This window comes from Corvus brachyrhynchos, unplaced genomic scaffold (genome assembly GCF_000691975.1).
Source record: "Corvus brachyrhynchos isolate BGI_N302 unplaced genomic scaffold, ASM69197v1 scaffold116, whole genome shotgun sequence".
Classification (NCBI taxonomy): domain Eukaryota; kingdom Metazoa; phylum Chordata; class Aves; order Passeriformes; family Corvidae; genus Corvus; species Corvus brachyrhynchos.
The window spans coordinates 8,551,953-8,570,841 of record NW_008240221.1 but is presented as its reverse complement, the minus strand read 5'-3'; the positions used below and the strand labels follow the sequence as shown (position 1 = coordinate 8,570,841).

Sequence of the window (18,889 nt, the reverse complement as noted above, 5' to 3'; positions counted from 1 at the left end):
TCAGTGTTTTGCTTCAGAAATAATCACAGTATCCCAAATTCATTGTTTTGATTTCTTGGAGGAGTACAACATAGATCAAAGGTGAGCTGTAAAGGAACAAGGTCTCTTATAAAAATGCATGACAGTTTTGGAAACTGGTGATCTTCCTTCAAAACAAAAGATAAAGTGAAAGTAATTTGCATGTTATTGTTGGAAAACTTACCCAGCCTGCATTCTTTTATCAGACTATGGTGGAAACTAGGGCATGCATGTACATGGTGATATTTTTAAGCATTCCAGGCTGGATCATCTTGTCCTGTCTGGATGTACTCTCTTCAATGCATTGCAAGGCAGTTTTGAGTGCCTCTAAGAACCACATATAGCCACAGAGTTACAGTTAGATTCAATACTTGGTAATAATCAGGGGTTTGGACTAAACCTTTGCATTCCCACACATCTGCTGACTCTGTAAGCCCTGGAGATGCCATTAGACAGTTGGACTGCTTTTTGGATTCATGTGACCATGATTCCTGCCTCTTCCAGACACAGTGTCAGCATATGTTACTGATTTGTTCAAGCATTAGGAAGATTCTTTCCACTAGCCAGGATACTCCACAAGCTACTATTTGGAGCAATTAAGATGTAGCTGTTTAGATTTCATCTCTTAAATTTGTCTGATTTCCTCATTTTCCAGATTTACAGTCTCCAGAGGAGATTGTCTGGAGGATATGGGCCATTATATGCTCTGCAACAGAAGCAAAAAAAAAAAAAGAAAAAGTATTTTAGCCTTTAAAATTAGCCACTAGCCATAATACTGCGAGTAGAAAAGGACTTGTCCTTCTTTGCTTCTGAAACTTTTTTGACCAGCTTCAGGACCCTTACTTTCATCCCTTCCCCCCACCCCAGACTTAGTTTTTAAACCACTGTTGCCTTTAAATGAGAGGTCCCAGTGTGCACATTCTTCGCACGTGATGAGAGGAGCTCTCCAGACTCCAGATCCAGCTTGTAGGACTGGACACTAATGGTTAATGGAGCTTGCACCGGACTTCACTGCACTCGGGTGTCACAACGATAAACAATTTTGGGAGCTCAGTACAGTCCTAAGAGCTTAAGTAAGGATCAGGAATGAAAATTCCCATTAGCTTCACTGAGATTAGTGTTTCAATCTAAACTGACTCCATTCCACATTGTTAAAGGCTCTTAGTATCCAGTGTTGTGATTTACAGCCATATTTTCAGAACTGTTTGCTACCCAGCATGCTGGTTCTCTTCTGGAAATTACTGTTTTCAATTTGCTTTGCAGCTTAAATGAGAATCCGTGTTTATTTACTCTATTTTGTTTTTCAATATGGTTGCTGATCTTTAAAGCTCTGTTTACTAAAGACAGATTTTAAAATCTGTTCCACAAAATGATATTAAGTCCAGACATTATTTTTCCTGGGATAAGCACAGAGACAGAAATGCAGCAGAAAGGAACATTACCAGTATCCTCCCCTTCCCTGAATTGCTCAGTCAGCTTCAAAGTTAACACTGCCTTGGGGGTTTGTTTGATTTTGGTTTTAAAAGTAAGAAGCATTCTGGCCCTTTGTTTTAAAATTCATGGAGCACAATCTCAGCTTCTGTTTGAAATATATAATAAGCCTTTTATGTGGTTTAGGAGTAGACCTGCATTTTGGCACAGCACCTGCTTATTCATATCTATAAGGAGAAGAAAATGAATAATGCCAAAAGCAGTTTTGTATGGAAAACATCCAGGCAACAAGACCATGCCCTTTTTTTTTTAGCCAAGTTCTGTTTGAAAAGCAATTGCAATCTCTTTTGGTTTTAAAGTTATCAGAGCCCAGTTTTAATACAGCTTTGGAGCACCAAGCACATTGCTCATCCTGAAAAGCACTCCCCAGTGATAGTGCTGGACCACAAGCACAGTTGCTTTTCAGCACACTGCTGTTTAGATTCTGCTATATTAATTTTCTTTTCATAGGAACTTCATTGAACTTCTCATGAAAAAGAGAATTTCTTTCTAATGATTTACAGTAATTGTATCAGATGTGCAGATTTGTATGAAGTGCTTAAGGAATGCATTAAGAATCTCTACCTCATCAACTGTTTTACAATCCCCACAAGCAAAACTTCTACTGAGGCCAGTAACATTACTGTCATTCCTGTCCAGCCCCTATTTCCCTATCTAGATATGCACTTACAGAGCCACATTGTGATGTCCCCAGACCAGTGCTATTTGTTGCTCTATTTGTTTGCATCAAACATTTCTAAAATAACAGTATTAGTTTTATTATTCTGTATCAGTTTGAAAGATTCAGAAACACAGCAGTAATATTAACCAACTTTAAAAAATTTTAGAGTCATTTTTATAAATAAATACATATGATGTTTTCTTTGCAGTTAAATTCAGGTCATACATCCAGAAAATATCCTGTCATACTGTCCAGAAATACTGCTGGCATACCAGATGTGATCTGGAAGGTAGAAACAAGGCTAAAGTCATTGTGTGGGTAGATAAGTATTTTTTATAATTATATATCATATTTATACATTATTTCAAGACACACTGTAGTTCCACAGTAACACAGGATTGGTATAATATGCTAAACATATTAATTATATTTGGCATCATATATCTAACACTGGTATAACATACCTTAGAAATATTCCTTTTATAGGGAGAGCTTAAGTGGCCAAAGCATACTCACAAAACCAGCACAGCTCCACCAAGTTAAGAAATGATCCCAGGAAACATCAGTTTCTGCCAGTACAGCAGCATCTGTGTTTGGGACATCTGTAAACACAGCTGTGCCATTCTGGAATCCTACTTTTTTACAGCCACTGAAAGCCTGAAATCCAGCTCTAACCTGATATTTTGAGGAGCTCTGTGCCATCTTTAGAAAGATGCTAATCTGTCTTGAAAGAGGCTGCAAACACACCCACTTAAATTTCAATAGATTTTTGAGATTCTTTTGTTCTACACATATTAAAATGAAGGACTAGAAATCAATTCCCTTCAAGGCCGGAAATGTGAGATAGAAGCAAAAAATATGACAAAACATTTGATTCTAATTAATGAAATACCATTATTTTTTTAATTATTTTTTTTCTTCATTTAAAAGTTGTCTATAAGACTCCAAAACATAGCTAAATAATATAGGTGCAATAAATTCACAAAGTAAGTTACTTCATTTAATGTTAGCATTATATCACGATCACTCCTAACCGTACCCTTCCAGTTAAAGGACCATTGGTGGTTGTTTCTATTAATGCAGAGATATGCTTCTCATGTTCAGTGACCCAGTTCCAAGAAGTATCACAATATAGAAGCCTATTTTCCACTTAATAAACATGCATAATTCCTGTGAATATTAGCACTGATTATGCACGCTTACACACTCTAGGGAATATTCATCTAAACCCAGGGAATTCAAAAGATCTGAAGGAAAATGTGTTTGGCCCTCTAGACTGCAAGAAACCCTGAAGAATGATAGGAACACTCACGAGTTTTTTATTGGTATATTTTATTTTAATGACAGTTTTGTATATTAATTCCTTAGCTCTCTGCCCACAATGCTAATGTAGCTTTATGCAAGATAAAAGAATTAAGGACTTTTTAGGAGAGAAAAAAGGAAAATTAAGACAGCCAGTAAGGATTAAGCTTAACAGTTAGGATATTCTCTTTGAAGAAGGAAATTCTAGGTTCCAGCTTGTCTGATGCTATTTCCTACAGAAAAAGAGGTTAATTGGGATATTTCCAGCAGCCCAGAAGGTCATATCTCATCACAGGTAGATAAATGAGAGGGCAGGCAGTGCAGATTCAAACAGAGACATGATAATTCACAGAATGGGTAAAGTTGGAAGACACCAGTAGGTCATCTGGTCCAACCTCTCCACTCAAGCAGGGTCATCCCAGAGCACATGGCACAGAACTGCATCCAGAGAGTTCTGGAATATCTCCGGTGAGGGAGACTCCCCAGCCTCTCTGGGAAATCTGTTCCAGTGTGTGGTCACTGCACAGTAAGGAATTTCTTCCTCATATTCAGGTGGAACTTCCTGTGCATCAGTTTCTGCCTCTTGTCCTGTTTCTGGGTACCAGGAAGCAGAGCCTGGTCCATCCTCATGACACATCCCCTCAGATACTGATAGACATTGATGAGGTCCCCTCTCAGTTATTTCTTCTCAAAGCTGAACAGGCCCAGCTCCCTCAGCCTTTCCTCATAACAGAGATGCTTCAGTCCCTTCATCATCTTTGTCACCCTCTGCTGGACCCTCTTCAGGAGCTCCAGCTCTCTCTTGTCCTGAGGAGCCCAGAAATGGACACAAGTCTCCAGATGCACCTTACCAGGGCTGAGAAGAGGGGTACAGTCACCTCCCTCGACCTGCTGGCAATGCTCTTCCTCTAATTGATTCCGTTTTCTACGGCTTAAGGAGTACTTAAACTTCTGTGATAAAGGTAAGACAATTACATTATTTTTGTCGCTTAAGAGAGAAAGTGAAAGGACTCCAGTCAGTTGATTTTGCCTTTTCTACTGTTCTACATAGTTTTCTGCAGTAGAAAGATGCAACTCTCATATGAAAATAGATGCATATACCCCAGAGAAACTTAGAATTTAGCACCAGCTGCTATGCTGAGCAATACCTTGTGGTTTTGCACATTTGTTTACAAAATGTTGGCTTGAGTTTTAGCTTCCTCAGAAGGTTATCCACAGATTTGTCCCCCTCCCATGCTCTGTGCAGACTGTCAGGACAGCTAACTCAGTGTTTCAGTACTTAGGTCTCTTTGTGGCTCTGGGCTTGCAGTATATAACCAACTCTTCAATAAACTACTCCAAAAACTGCTGAAGCATTCACTTCATTCAGCACCATGGAGGGAAACATAAGCCCTAACAGTTTGCCACATATTTTGTATCCCAAGAAGAATCTATCTACCCAAAAATGGACCAGTATTTTTAATGAACCTATGATATTGCAGAAATCATTAAATATGCAATAGTATAAAGTATATTTCTGCCTATTAGATGCTTATTTAAAAGGGGTGTTCTTGACTAAATATTTTTATAGACACTTCCACTAAAAGTGTTGCAAATAATTTTTCTGTAAAGTCCATTTGTGTAATTGCTATTTATTTTAAGCACTGGATGATTAGTATTCATAATGGAAATTTCAATAGCAAATGTTTCCAAGCCAAACTAGAGTAACTCCCCCTTTAGTCAATACAGTCTTCATCTACATCAGTAAACAGCACAGCACAATTGATGCAAATATGTAGAGTTGGAAGGGTTCATGTTGAGGACCTGACATCCACATCACATATGTTCTGGAGGTTCCATTTCAGACCAACTCAAGCTTTTTAGCAGGCATTAGATACAGTAACACATTAGGTGTGATCCCAGGACATATCTAGTTATGTTTCATTAAAAAAAACCCAAACAGTTTCTATGCCCTAAGATTGTGCACCCCACTCTGCAATGCTGATAGAAGAGAAGTTGAGGACCTGACATCCACATCACATATGTTCTGGAGGTTCCATTTCAGACCAACTCAAGCTTTTTAGCAGGCATTAGATACAGTAACACGTTAGGTGTGATCCCAGGACATATCTAGTTATGTTTCATTAAAAAAAACCCAAACAGTTTCTATGCCCTAAGATTGTGCACCCCACTCTGCAATGCTGATGGAAGAGGAGATAACCAGGAAATTCACCTCAAAGTCTTGCTAATATAAAATGTTTTGGATCTTTAAGCTGAGAATATTTTCTACTGGGTGTAAGTAAAAAGAAAAGTTTTCTTTGCCTCTAAGTTAGGTGACCAACACCTTTTTATCAACACACACGAAAATGCACCACACAGCTCTCACGAACAAAGAAACAGTGTCATCTTAGGTCAATGTAAATTGGAAATGAAGGAAAGTCTTGTATTTTTTTTCAAAATATATTGATCTATGGAAATCTTCTTCAATAAAATCCAGTTCAGAACAACAGATAAATGTCATCATTCCAAATAAGTTCATGCAGAGGAATTATGAATCAATACATGCTTCATGTATTTTCACCCTGAATATACTTTAAGGGAACTGAAATGCTATAAATGTAATCATAATGATTTAGGTATCCTGCTGGTGGCTCATCCTGGAAACATCAAATTCACATCTGGGGGTTTATCTGCAGCCAGCAGCTGGGGCAGACAGAATGTCCTAAACAAGAGAAGCCACCACCAGGCCAACACTCAGACTATGAGCTCCTCAGAGACATTATTTTACAAGCATTTCTGCGACACAGAGAGAAGTAAAGCTCTGGATTTACAACAGCTAATCATATTTCTCCTCTGCAAAATAAGTATTTTGCCCTGTATAAACATTAAATATAGGATGACAATAAACGGGACTAAATATATGGTGGTGCCATTACAGCACAAAAATGAAACCCCACAACTACCAAAGCAAGGGAGAGAATCGTTTTCGATGTCGGTATCTAAAGATACACGAGGCTGTAAAGCTAAAAGCCGGATATTGCAGCTCAGTAAGATTACAAAGCTGTCTTCAAATTTCAAGAGCAAAATACTGCTTGCACTCTTCATGTTATTTTTTGCACTACCATCTCTGCAAACATGATACTGAATTTACTCTCTGATATGTCTTCATGAGTAAAGTATCTTGTGAAATATCTATGAACGTTTCAAACGTCCCTTTGAAGGAAGGAAGTCCTGGCAGTTCTGGCGTGTTTTCAGATGTTTTTTCTCACAGCACACAAATTCATTAAAAAACCCCAACAACAAACAAACAAACAAACAAAAAAAACCCAAATGAAACAAACAAAAAACCACAACCCAAAAAAAACCACCCAAAAAAAAAAAACAAACAAAAAAATCCACAAAGAAACCAATCAACCAAAAAAAACCAAACAAAAAACCCCCAAAAAACAAGCAAACAAAAAAACCTTTACTCTGATTTTCCAAAAAGAAACAATGATTTCTGAAGAGTTGACATACTTTATTACAAATTTTGTAAAGACCTTTTACTTTTCCCAGAAACATGTATGAGAAATGACAGGATGTCTGCTCTTGCCAAATGCGCAGTGAGTACTGTTTAAAATGGGACTTATAAATTATCAGTCAATAACAACCACAATACCTGAGGCTCTACAAATTCTTTCATCTGAAAATATAATTCATTACAAACTCATCTGTTTCTTAAGAGAATGATTGCTAGGCAACATCTTCAGCAATAAATATTAAAATATGAAGACAGAAACTTATTTATGTAAGCTCAGTTAGAAGTTTTTGCTAGAACTGTTCATTAGAAAGAAAAAGGGTCTAGGTAATAACTTGCAAAGTGATCTGGTTCAAGGCTGAAGAAATTTAGGAAAGAACAGTAGCATACATGAGGGAAACGACAGTCCCACTCATCTGCAAAAATTGTCATTGTGCTCAATATTAACTACTTACATTTGAAAGGCTGCTTTATTTTTATTCAACCTCACATTGTATTTACGAGCTGTTCTGATCCTACAGCTCATCATTGCCATTCAATATTTCTCCTAATTAACATTACTTTGAAGTCTCTGACCTTTAGGCAGACACTCAATTTTGAATTAAAATATAATTATCTTTGTAACATGAATACACTTTTTATGCTACCCCATGTCCTTCTTGTTACAGAATAGATACATAATAAATGTAAGGAAAAGACTGCATTGAACTTGGTAAAGTAATGAAAAATAAGAAGAAAATAAACTGATCAGCCTACTTTCTCAATAAAACCGGAATGAAGTGACAGCAGGGAAAAAAATAAAGGCAATACCTACAATTTATGGAAGAAATCCTTTGTGCACAGTGCATAATTTATCTGCAGGTCATACTATCATGAAACTTCACCACTTTTGTAATTGTGTCCAGCAATCATGGTTTATTGAACAGGACCATGGCCATCCTTTGAAGGTGAACGAGGTCCATGAATTTCAGAGTGCAGAGAATATATTATATTTCTTGTGAATAAATCACATCTTTTTTTCTAAACTTTTGGTTCTGGTCACTATAGTTACATGAATCACTGGTGTGATGAGGGTAACACTTCCCACTCATCTCCTCATCTTCACCATTGCTTCTCCCAGCAAAGTTATTCCTTAGTCTAAATGACCAGCAGCTCTGGACCATATGTTTGCTTTATATTACTTCATAACTTTTTCTACAGCCAAATAACTTACTTTTAAGTTAACAAATAACTTAGTAAATGTAAACAACTTACTTTTACGTAGAGCTGCTGAAACTCCTCAAGGTTCAGTCTACCACTTGGACAGTCCTTTAGAAATCCTTTGTACCACTGTTTTAGCTCGTGTTCATTGAACTCCGTGCTCTTCACCAGATCCTCCATCACCTCAGGGGCCAGCTTACTATTTTGTTTCCCCATTTTGCCTTAAGAAGAAATAAATGAATACAATTAGCCACATGTGAACATTTTAAACTGGAATTAGCCATGTAACTGGAACTTAACACTTGTTTTGTATTCACTGCTGCTTTCAGTCAAACACAACCTCACAGATTCGCTGGTGAACATGCACCTAAGTTATGCTTGAATATTGGAGGCTGAAAATAGTCAAAAAGGCAAGATTCTTCTTTCATTTAGGAATCTTAAGGCCTGGAGACAGACTACTCATTTGCCTTAAAATTAGGCACTTTACAGCTTTTCTTTACAGTAAGATTGAAAAAGATTACTTTTATTTTATTTGAATGTAACAAAAAAAATTCACAGATTCAGGGATGTCCACAGAATTCTTCCTTATCTTCATCTTGAAAATATCTTCTGATATGACAGCCACATTAGCAGCTACTCCTCACATGTCCAAGGCTGTGGACAGACAGGCTGGTAACATACAGCACTAGGTATTCCACTGGGAGGAAGCAATGCAAGAGTCCACAAACTTGATCACAAAAAATGATGAAACCAAACTGGAAAAATAAATTTAATTCTTATATATTTGTACATATGCATGTATACACAGACATATGTATAAATAGATGCATATTTATATATTTAATGCACAGTTGATAAACATTAGATGGTTTACATTTCATCACTGCTTACATTTCATCACTGTTAGCTCTGAAGATATTCACTGCATTTGTTATATACATTTGGTATACACTTAAACGTATTAAATATAAACCAGACAGAAACACAAAATTTGCGTGCATGTATAGATAAATAGTAATTTCAGTACTACTCATGTTGGCCCTTTGAGATACTTTCAGGTTCTTTGACATTTGACCAAAGACATCCTTTGAGAGAACTTTAGAGAAAACCTAATCTTTAACTTTTTCCCATTTTGCTACAGTTTCTTTCATGACAGATGTCTTTCAGTTACTTTTTAATCAGATGACAGACAGCACTTAACTGTCCTGTAGAGAACTGCAAAGCGATGAATAATTTCTTTCCTGAGCCTAGTTTTGCATTTTTATTTTTATCTCCAGTATAGCATCTGTGTCTAATGATTGCACCACACTGAATGCATTGATTTCTAGTCCATATCACCACCCATTCCTCCTTTTAATTTATTGCTTTTGGCATCTTCCCCTATTTCAAAGCAGAAGTTTCTTTCTCCTCAGAAGGACATACTTTGTTCTGTTCCAATAAATCAATATATTTATATAATTTCCTTTATGGGAACATTCCTTGAGCAGGTGCAAGTTAAAAATTCTTCTTGGTCTCTGTGTGTGGCCAACACGTTCCCTGGTGCTGTACTGCCAGCAGCAGCAGGTCTGTTCCTAAAACACCTCATGGCTCCCCTCCCTCTTGGCCATGGTCCTCCCTGATCTAAACTTACTCCATGCTCTAAACTTACTTGGAGGCTCTGCCAAGCTCCCATCCACACATTTTGGAAAACTTAGCACAAATATGTGAGAGTTTAATCTTCCAGTTAATTGCCACAGGTGAAACTGTGCACGCAAATGTCCATAAATCTGCTGCTTTGACTCAATGATGAGTTTGTAATTTATGGTATTCTGAACAGCTACCCCAGCCTTATCTCTGAAGTCCCCATCTTTTCACGTATGACACTGATCCAGTTTGGCATAATCTGAATTTAAATCCCATGGAGACTAAAGTATGCGAATGCAGTTAGCTCCAACTCAGCTTTTACAAGAAACAATGCTTTTTAAAATTTATTTTATTCTTTATGGGGCATGTTTACTTCCCCTTTTTTTTATTTACATTCTGGTACCTTTTGCAGTAATAAGGTGCTTTGCTTAGGACCCAGAAAACCCTAAAGATACTCAGAAGTTATAGTAACTATCCTAGGTAGATTCAAAAGGTATATTTTTTCTCTCCTAATTTAGCCAAGTATGCTTTTACTTGACTCTTCACCTGTATTCCTATCTCCATAACAACATTTACAGATGAAAAAAAAGCATTCTCAATATGCAAAAATCAGGTGATTTTGACCGAGCATTTTTCTGTTATAGCAGCTTTTTAATCTTTATCCATGTTAGCTTTACAGCCCTTGGACCTGCCTCTACAGAGAGGTGGTACAGAACTGTGAATCTCTGCCCCATCTGCCAAAGTTGCCTATGTTGTTTTCAGTAATGTGAACATAATCCACTGTAGCACATCTACAGAGCATGGAGTGGGTCTGCATGTGTGTAAGAATACATGAATAAAGACACACATATCCACACATAACCTGTCATCAGAATCAGAGAAACAAGTCACCACCTTTTTGCCTCTCTGGTCCAGATCCCTAATTTTGGGCAGTTGCTTGTCTGCCACAGGTTGTCCAGTACGTGCCAAACACTTTTCATCCGTTTCTGATGTACCTAACCACAGAATAACCTCCAGTAAAGGAAACCACAGCTGACATTTTGATAAACACTCTCAGAAACTATTTTTTCCACAGAACCAAACCAGAATTTGAGAAAGGTATAATTTGTGACTGCTGGGTTCTGTACTCTTATTTGCTGCTCCAGCACAGCATGATCCATAATCTGCTGGGTTCTGTTGGGACAGAGTGAGCAGACTGACCAAGCTGGTCACAATGCTTTCTTTCCTGGAATTAGAAGCACTCATTCTTTCTTCATGTTTTAAAGCTCTTTTCTTATGGAATTGAATTACAATCTGCAAGAAAGCTCAAGAGTCTCATATAATTATCAAATATAAACTCACACTTCTGGCTCTGGGAGATCCATCTTATTTGGGAATAAAAACTCAAATACATAGATTATCTAGTTAATCATATCCGAACATCTTCTAGAGCTTCATTGACTCTCTTATTATTGTTGTAAAAGTACAATCACTCATTAGCAATGAGTATGCTATTGACAACACATTTTGTTTTCTAAAATGAAAACTATTTTAATTAACTTACAATCACAGTTTCCCAAGCATGCTTTTTCCTTGTGAAAATCTACAAATATGCCTTAGGAAAAGACAGGAGAGAACAGATGCACAATCACTAAGTTTCAAGAGGAGGAAAGATCACTCTGCAAGCATTTTTTTGTTTAGTAAATTTTATCATTTTCAACTATAAATTTGCCAACTGCCATATTTCCAATCATGCAATGTGACAATCCAAGCACTGCTATTCATATTTGGTTATGTTTTCTGGCAAAAAAATAATGAAAGTTAAAAAAAAAAGGCAACAGGCTTCAATTCCAAACCATTGTGGGGGAGAGATTCATGATCCAAGGAACCAGGTACATGGGTGCCACATAGCATCAATAAGGTATCTGTTCCCAGTGAGTTGCTCTGGCAGGAGAATGCTTATTAACACTAGCAAGGGCAACACAATCCAAATTAGAGATCAAGAAAAGCACTAAAACTCTATTGTTGTGCAACTAGTAGCAAGAGCAATGAAGGCTGAGTTTAAAAACACATTCCTTTTCTGAAATGCCTGAAAAGGCCTCAGCTATCCAGACAAAATTGCTTTTCAGAAATACTTATTAGGGCTATTCCAGTACTTCACTAATTAACACCTTAATTGCTGCTTTTACAGGTCCATAGGAAAGTCAGATTTAAAAGATGGAATTTTATTAAACAGCCAATCCCCAACCTGAAGGAGTCCAGGATATGCCAGCAGCAGGCAGGGGCAATATGAGGATGGATCTGACTGCTCTTTGCCCTGCTGGACCTCAGGAGGCCCATGCCAGACAGCTCCTCGTTTTAAGACTTGGTATTGTTTGTTTCATATATTTCCTGCAATGCTATCATGTGTTCCACAGGTTTGTCCTGTTTCAAAAGCTCTCCACTCTCTACTCGATCATCATCCAAACCTCCTGGCCAATGGCAAGGTTTTTCCCTAGAATATTTCACAGCAATTCCCATACAGGTTTATCAGGTCTGCCTCTCCAAATTGGCTTGCCAGTAGTAAACTGCCAGTATAAACACAGTTTTACAAAACAAAATTTAAAGACCTAAGAAAAAAAAGTTTGATTTCAATAGCAAAACATGACTTACTGAATCTTGTTTGCTGTTTAATGATTTCAAAAGACTCCCCAAACTGTTGCTTACACAGCTCCATTCCCAGCCTTCTTCTTTCCGCTCCTCTCATTCCCCTTCAGCCTCCTTGGCATGTGCTCAGTGTTCAATGGGACCAAGTGCAAACAAATGGAACTCTGGCTGCTCCTAAGGAAGAGTATACTGAGTGCTGCCAAAGATCTCCTATTTGTGCTGAAAAGGCACCCAAATTCCACTGAGAAGACTGCACCAACAATGCTCAACAACATCCCTAAAACCCAGCTCTGTGTTGTTTTGCTTACTTTCCCCAGTTACATAAACCCACTCTCTTTCCAAGTTGCATTAGGAAAAGTGTTGCCAGCAGATTGAGGGAGGTGACCCTTCCCCTCTGCTCAGCACTGCTGAGACACCTCTCTCTCACCCGTCCCCATATCACTGTGCCCAGTGCTGGGCCTCCCGTGCCAGACAGACATGGACTTACTGGAGTCCAGCAAAGGGCCATGAAGGTCATACAAAGGAAGTCTGAGAGGGCTGGGCTGTTCAGCCTGGAGAAGAGAAGCCTCATGGGTCTTATCAATGTGGGTCTAAATACTCAATGAGGGGAGCAAAGATGGCAGAGCCAGATTCCTCTCAGAGATGCCCAGAGAGACAAGAGGCAATGGGCACAAATGCAAATTCAGGAAATTGTGTCTTGATCTAAGAGAACACTTCTTTACTGTGCAGATGATCTAACACTGAAATGTTACCTAGAAAGGTTGTGGAGTCTCTGTACTTGAAGATATTTAAAACCCAACTGGACACAGCTCTGAGCAATCATCTGTAGTTGACCATGCTTGAGAAGAGACTTGGACTTGAACATCTTTGGAGGCCCCCTCCAATCTTGGTGATTCTGTCATTCTGTGAAGCATGGGGAAATGGGGCAGTCACACCACCTATTTTTGATATCCACAGTAGCTGCCTAATTCCACTAAATTCCCCCATGTGTAGCTGAGAGAAAAAGTGCTCCTCCAAGGGAACATTTGGAGAAGAGGTACTGGTGACTGAAGCCACCTCCCTCCCCTCACTTATTCCAGAAGTGCAGAAAGATTCACCGGGCACAAGCACCAAAGTGATTTGGGCTACCCCAGCTTATTCCCATGCACTCTGGCTGCTTTGACACCTGCCCATGTTCACAGGCTCCCTGTCCCAGGATTTCTGCAGGAGCTGAAGTAGCTGGTAGTCAACCAATACCTCTGCAGCCTTATGAAGTCTGGGCATTAAATGAATTCCCTTTATTATGAAATGAATTACCTTTTATTATGGTACATGTTTTTCTTGGTCTTCCCTGGCTTTGGGAAGTGGGAATGACTCGTGTGGACTATGCCAGAAGCAAATGACAACATTCACTTTGCCAGCTCAGCTGTGCTGGCAGGCACTCATTAGGCTGGAAGGAAAACTGTGGTTCATCCCCACCCCTCTGCCCACTCCCAGCCCACAATCTCCCACAGGAACGTGCTGACTCCTGGGGACGACATGTGAAATCCAGGCGTTGAGCAAGCAAGCGTGGTGGGCGTCTTTGCAATCTTTGACACCATGCAAATCTATAAACGGCACATCAAACAGTGTTTAGACTCCAACATACACATGTATATAGGGGTAACAAACCCCAAACAATTAATGCTGGGGAAAGCAGAGACCTATGTCTCTAATCTATAATAGCAGAATAATTTTTCACATGATTTTTAAGCAGGCTGTTTATCAAATTTCCAGCCTTGTGCTGATAACTATAACTCCTAACAACTCCCAGCATTGTTACTTTCTCTTCAGGCTATTTCAGATACTGCCTTTTCTCTACTAATGTCAGCATGAAGGATAGATAGAAAGGCTATGAAGCCACACAGATGCCTCTTTCCTTCAAATACATTTATCATTTCACAGAAGAAGTTATTTAGAGCTAAAGTCTGTCTTTCATGCACAAAACAAACAACAGCCTCATACCCAAAGCCCCATGGAAATAAGTATCCAAGGAACTATATGTGTGGAAAATAAGAGGAATTTTCCCATCCCCATGGTGAGGGACTCTTTACCAGGGGCTGTAATGACATGACAAGGGGCAATGGTTTTCAATTCAAAGAAGGTAGATTTACCCTGGATATAAGGAAGACATTTTTTACAGTAATGGTGGTGGGGCACTGGAACAGGTTGTTCAGAGAAGTTGTGGATATCCCATCCCTGAAAGCGTTCAAAGCCAGGTTTGATGGGGCTATGGGCAACCTGTTCTAGGGAAGGTTCCTTGACCATGGCAGGGGCCTGGAACTGGATGACCTTTAAGTTCCCTTCCACCCCAAATTGTTATACAATTATATTTTCCTTAGGCAATTAGTGAAGCACTTCTTCACATCAGTTGTCAACACAATTTTTAAGTCATCTTGCAATGAAACAGGGATGGTGCTGAGGCCTGTCCTATACCTTGCATAGTAGAACTACTCAGGAAAGCCTTTTTTTCTCCCAATACATGCAAAAGATGAAGATGTTTTAGAGGAGGTTCTGGCACTGTGGCATGATACCAGCTCTTAAGATTCTGACAAGATATAAGTCCTACACTATGATTAAACCTTCTGAAAAAAGGGTCAGTCAGCTTAGAAGGGACTTTCTCCCTTCATTATCTCTCCTGTAGGCCAGCCAACTTGATCCTCCTCAGTGGCCTTTACTTCATGATGTCATGGCATCTGCAGATCTCCAAACTCCTGCAGGACAAGAACTCCCTCACTCAGCTCAGTCCCATCTTCTGACTCCTTTCTCAGAACCCCTGCATCCACACACAGAGCAGCTCCACACCTGCACTTTGCCCACAAGAAAGAAGGGCTGCAACAACAACCTGTAGGAGTGAAAGATGAAAGCAATCCACCTCCAGGTGTCTGCTGTCAGGACAGAAAGGCCAGGCAAAGAGCAGCATGCCAGACACTGGCAGAGGTACCAGGGGCTGAAGGTACCCAAAACAGTGACAGCCAAACGTGGCTGGGCAATGCCAGGCACTGCAGCCCTGCTCTAGCTGACCCTGCTAAGCAGGGCTGAGCACTACACAGTCTTCAGAGGTCCCTGCCAACCTCCACAGTTCTGAGATTCATGAACGCAGGCATCTTTTCAGTAGTAATTGTGGGAGAAAATTGATCATCAGGTATAGGTAGAGTTAATATAGTTTCATATTATTATATTGCCCATCAGTGACCTCAGGACCATGTTCTTCCCTTTACCCAGAAACAAAACTGACCCTAAGCTAATATGCTTCCTCCTTCACACAAAACTTAGGGGTCTATTCTAGGTTTTTAACCAGCCATGACCAAAAAATAAGGATTTACATATATGTGTGTATGAGGAGAACTTCTTTATTGTACAGGTGACCAAGCACTGGAACAGACTGCCCAGAGGCTGTGGAGTATCCCTCACTGGAGATATTCAAGAACCATCTGGACACAATCCTGTGCCATGTGCTCTGGGATGACCCTGCTTGAGCAGGACCAGGTGACCCACTGTGGTCCCTTCCAAACTGACCCATTCTGTGGTTCTGTATTTGTGTAACACCATACTGAAATTAGAAGCAGTCACGATTTACTGCTGGTAACATAAACCTCAAACTATGGATGAAAAAAATAGGCTAGGTTCTGATTTATGTGGCACTACAACAAAAACTGGAATAAATCCAGTGATTTCAGATTACTTTACTAGCTTTACCAAATATCAGATTCAGGCCTGTAATCTCTCTGTGTAAAAGAAATGGAGGAAAATGAGAGTAATGGCATTAAGGAATGCAATTATCAAACCAAATTGAATAATAAATGGAGAAAAGACGTTTAAGCAGAAGAAGGGAGATATATTTTTATATTTTATTTGAAATGAGATGGATATTCAATTAGATTCCAGCAATAAAAAAAACATTTGAAAGGGTAAAACCTTTGCAGGAAGATGCTCTAACATAACAATGGCTGATATATAGGGGTTTTTTTCTCTAGGTGACTAGAAAGTTAACATTGGGTTTATTTCATTAAAAGTATGTGCTAGTTTTCTGGTAAGTCTGGAATAAAGCAAAAGGGTGTTCTCTACATTTTCGACATGAAAATCAAGGGCAATACCAGACCCACAAGTAGCTCCACCATTGATGCAGCCCTGTGAGTCCCACTAGGGCTCTATTCAAAGCCCAATGCTGAAGCCAGCAGCTTTGGTAGAAACAAACCTGGAGACACATGCTCTGAACGACATGGCAGGGTCTTATTTCTGCCCCCTTTTCTCATTTGGATTGGGAAGTTGCTTACAAAAAGCCATAGCTGCCTTTACTCCTTTGCAAGCAGACACAGATGACAAGACATAATGTAAAGCTGAGACTTACTTGAGTTGTTCAACAAGACACAAGTGCTCAGAAGAGCTTCTAGGCTCTACCACCTAGTTTTAGACTTGGAAAGACAGGGACAAAATCCTTCCTTTGCTTGTTCTTTCTCTCAGGCTCTTTTAGATCACATGGAGGAGTGTCCATATTTCTGGAGAAAGCTTAGGTTCTGAATGATCAGCTGTCCTTGAGAAAATTTTTGCTTCCTCCTTATCTCCGTTATTTTGCTTTGATATGTCATAACTCAAACTTGTTTGTGGTTTATTTTTTTCCAAGCCCACTTATTTTCCAGTATTTCAATAGAATTTTGTGATTTATACGTTCTAGAGAATTTAGTGATTAATTTCTGATGAGAATAATCAGTTTATTAATGCTGAATGTCAGACACATACGTGAGTACATCTGTTGCCATAGTTTCATTTTGCTATTGGTCCAGTGTCTATTGACAGTGGTGATCAGTAAGTAACAAGGAGGTGTGATTTGAGGAGGAAGACTCGTTTTTCAGCAGTGGAATGAGTATTTTCTTCACTGGACTGTTGTCCAGTAAATTTTGTCCTTGTAAATAATGATCTTAAAATACCTGCAAAACATTTACCTTTCTCTAATAATTCATATGATGAACACCATTGCAATCACCTAATTATCTAGAATGCTCCAACATCAGAGCCTTGATTGCTGTGACAAATTTGTTTTGTACCTTATATGAAATATAAGAGTTTTTGATTGCTTTCTCTGAGGTTTTATTCTAGAATATGGTTTCCAATAGGCTTTCCCTCAGGAGATGAGAAATCTGTAACCTCCTGGACATTACTACTTCAAAGTGGCCCCTGGAACAAATTACACATCAGCATTATACAAAGGTCACTTTCTGAGCCTTGGATTTCGAAACAGTGGTTTATACAATTTTAGGTATTTCAGAGATCTATCCAATATTCAGTACTGCACCTTTTCTGGGATAGTTGCTGGAAATATCTCTTTCTGGGGGGAAGACTGACAAGGCATGCCTGAACATTATAGCTTGCCTGAGCATGTTCCAGTGTTCTGGAACCATGGGACAGCATTTGTGTAGACTGCAAACATCCATCTAGTTTTGTTATGCCAAACTGTATCAACATTTCCTCTGCCTGAGACACAGGTTTTTTTGTCAATTTGTAGAGACTAGTGTCAATTCTAACGTCAACTAAAATGCTGCTTTTCTTTGAGATAAAGATTATCGAATGTTCACGCTTGGGGATAAGGTTTTTTAGACTTTAGCTGTTGCCTTGACTTCATTTACATATATGTGCAATTTCTTTTTCTTAGTTTCCATTTGTTTGTAAATAAATATTCATTTATTCTTTCATAATGCTATAAAAAATTAATGTGTGCTTTCTCTCCCCTTGAATTACAGGATGTCTTCTTATTTGCTATCAGTTTTTTTTATTGTTAGTTTGAAATGTCACTGTACTCCTCTGTTTGATATGTGCAAAGCCCAATTCCCTAAGCCAGCATGCTTACCAAGAAGTATTTTCACTGTTCACCTTCCAGCCTCATTTTAATTTGAGTTTGGATCCATCAGGTGCCTTTTTAGGATCGCATTTCTAACTCATAAGTCATTGGCTTTACTTAATAGTACATTTATATCCATATTCCTCATCACAACTCTTAAACAATTGCTGCCCTGCCTTCTGCCAAGGTAGATTAATCAAATCTTTGCTTTTTAAAAAGTCAGTTTTCTTTGGTCCCTCTGCAGTCAATGGAGATGGTCAGAAATGTCAGTGAATCACCCCGTGCAGAGAGAGATGTCTGAAAGAGGCAGTATGAATACATGCATGCATATTTTAAGACAAAATGAATCAGCAAGCGTCTCCTTCTTTCTGCCACTTGTAGAGGCAGCCCTGTAAACTTCCTTAGATGTGAAACTGCATTTCTAAATGCTTAAAGTGATGCAAGAAAAATCCCACCTTGCCCATTGGCAGTGGATAACCTAACATTGTTCCTGAACTCGCTAGGAAAAACATACATTTGCCAAAGTTGATTGTTATTCCTATGCATCACAACACTTATTCAGGTGTGATTAATGTCATTACAAGTGCAACATGCTGGTGTACCAAATGCAGTCCTTCCT

The 18,889-nt window shown here is 38.9% G+C and overlaps 1 protein-coding gene across 9 annotated transcripts in view; it reads right to left on the bottom strand.

Moving 5' to 3' along the window:
• The window catches only part of VSNL1 (visinin like 1), an 86,517-nt gene that overhangs the window by 38,940 nt on the left and 28,688 nt on the right, over positions 1-18,889 (bottom strand). For 8 of the 9 annotated variants that reach the window (XM_017744958.1, XM_017744955.1, XM_008641793.2 and 5 more), the window contains exon 2: positions 8,223-8,389. In XM_017744958.1, the coding sequence (XP_017600447.1) occupies positions 8,223-8,384 (162 nt within the window). In that variant the 5' untranslated portion in view covers positions 8,385-8,389. Of the gene's footprint in view, positions 1-8,222; positions 8,390-12,422; positions 12,440-18,889 lie in introns of those variants that run through there. The other variant, XM_017744954.1, reaches the window with a different exon arrangement.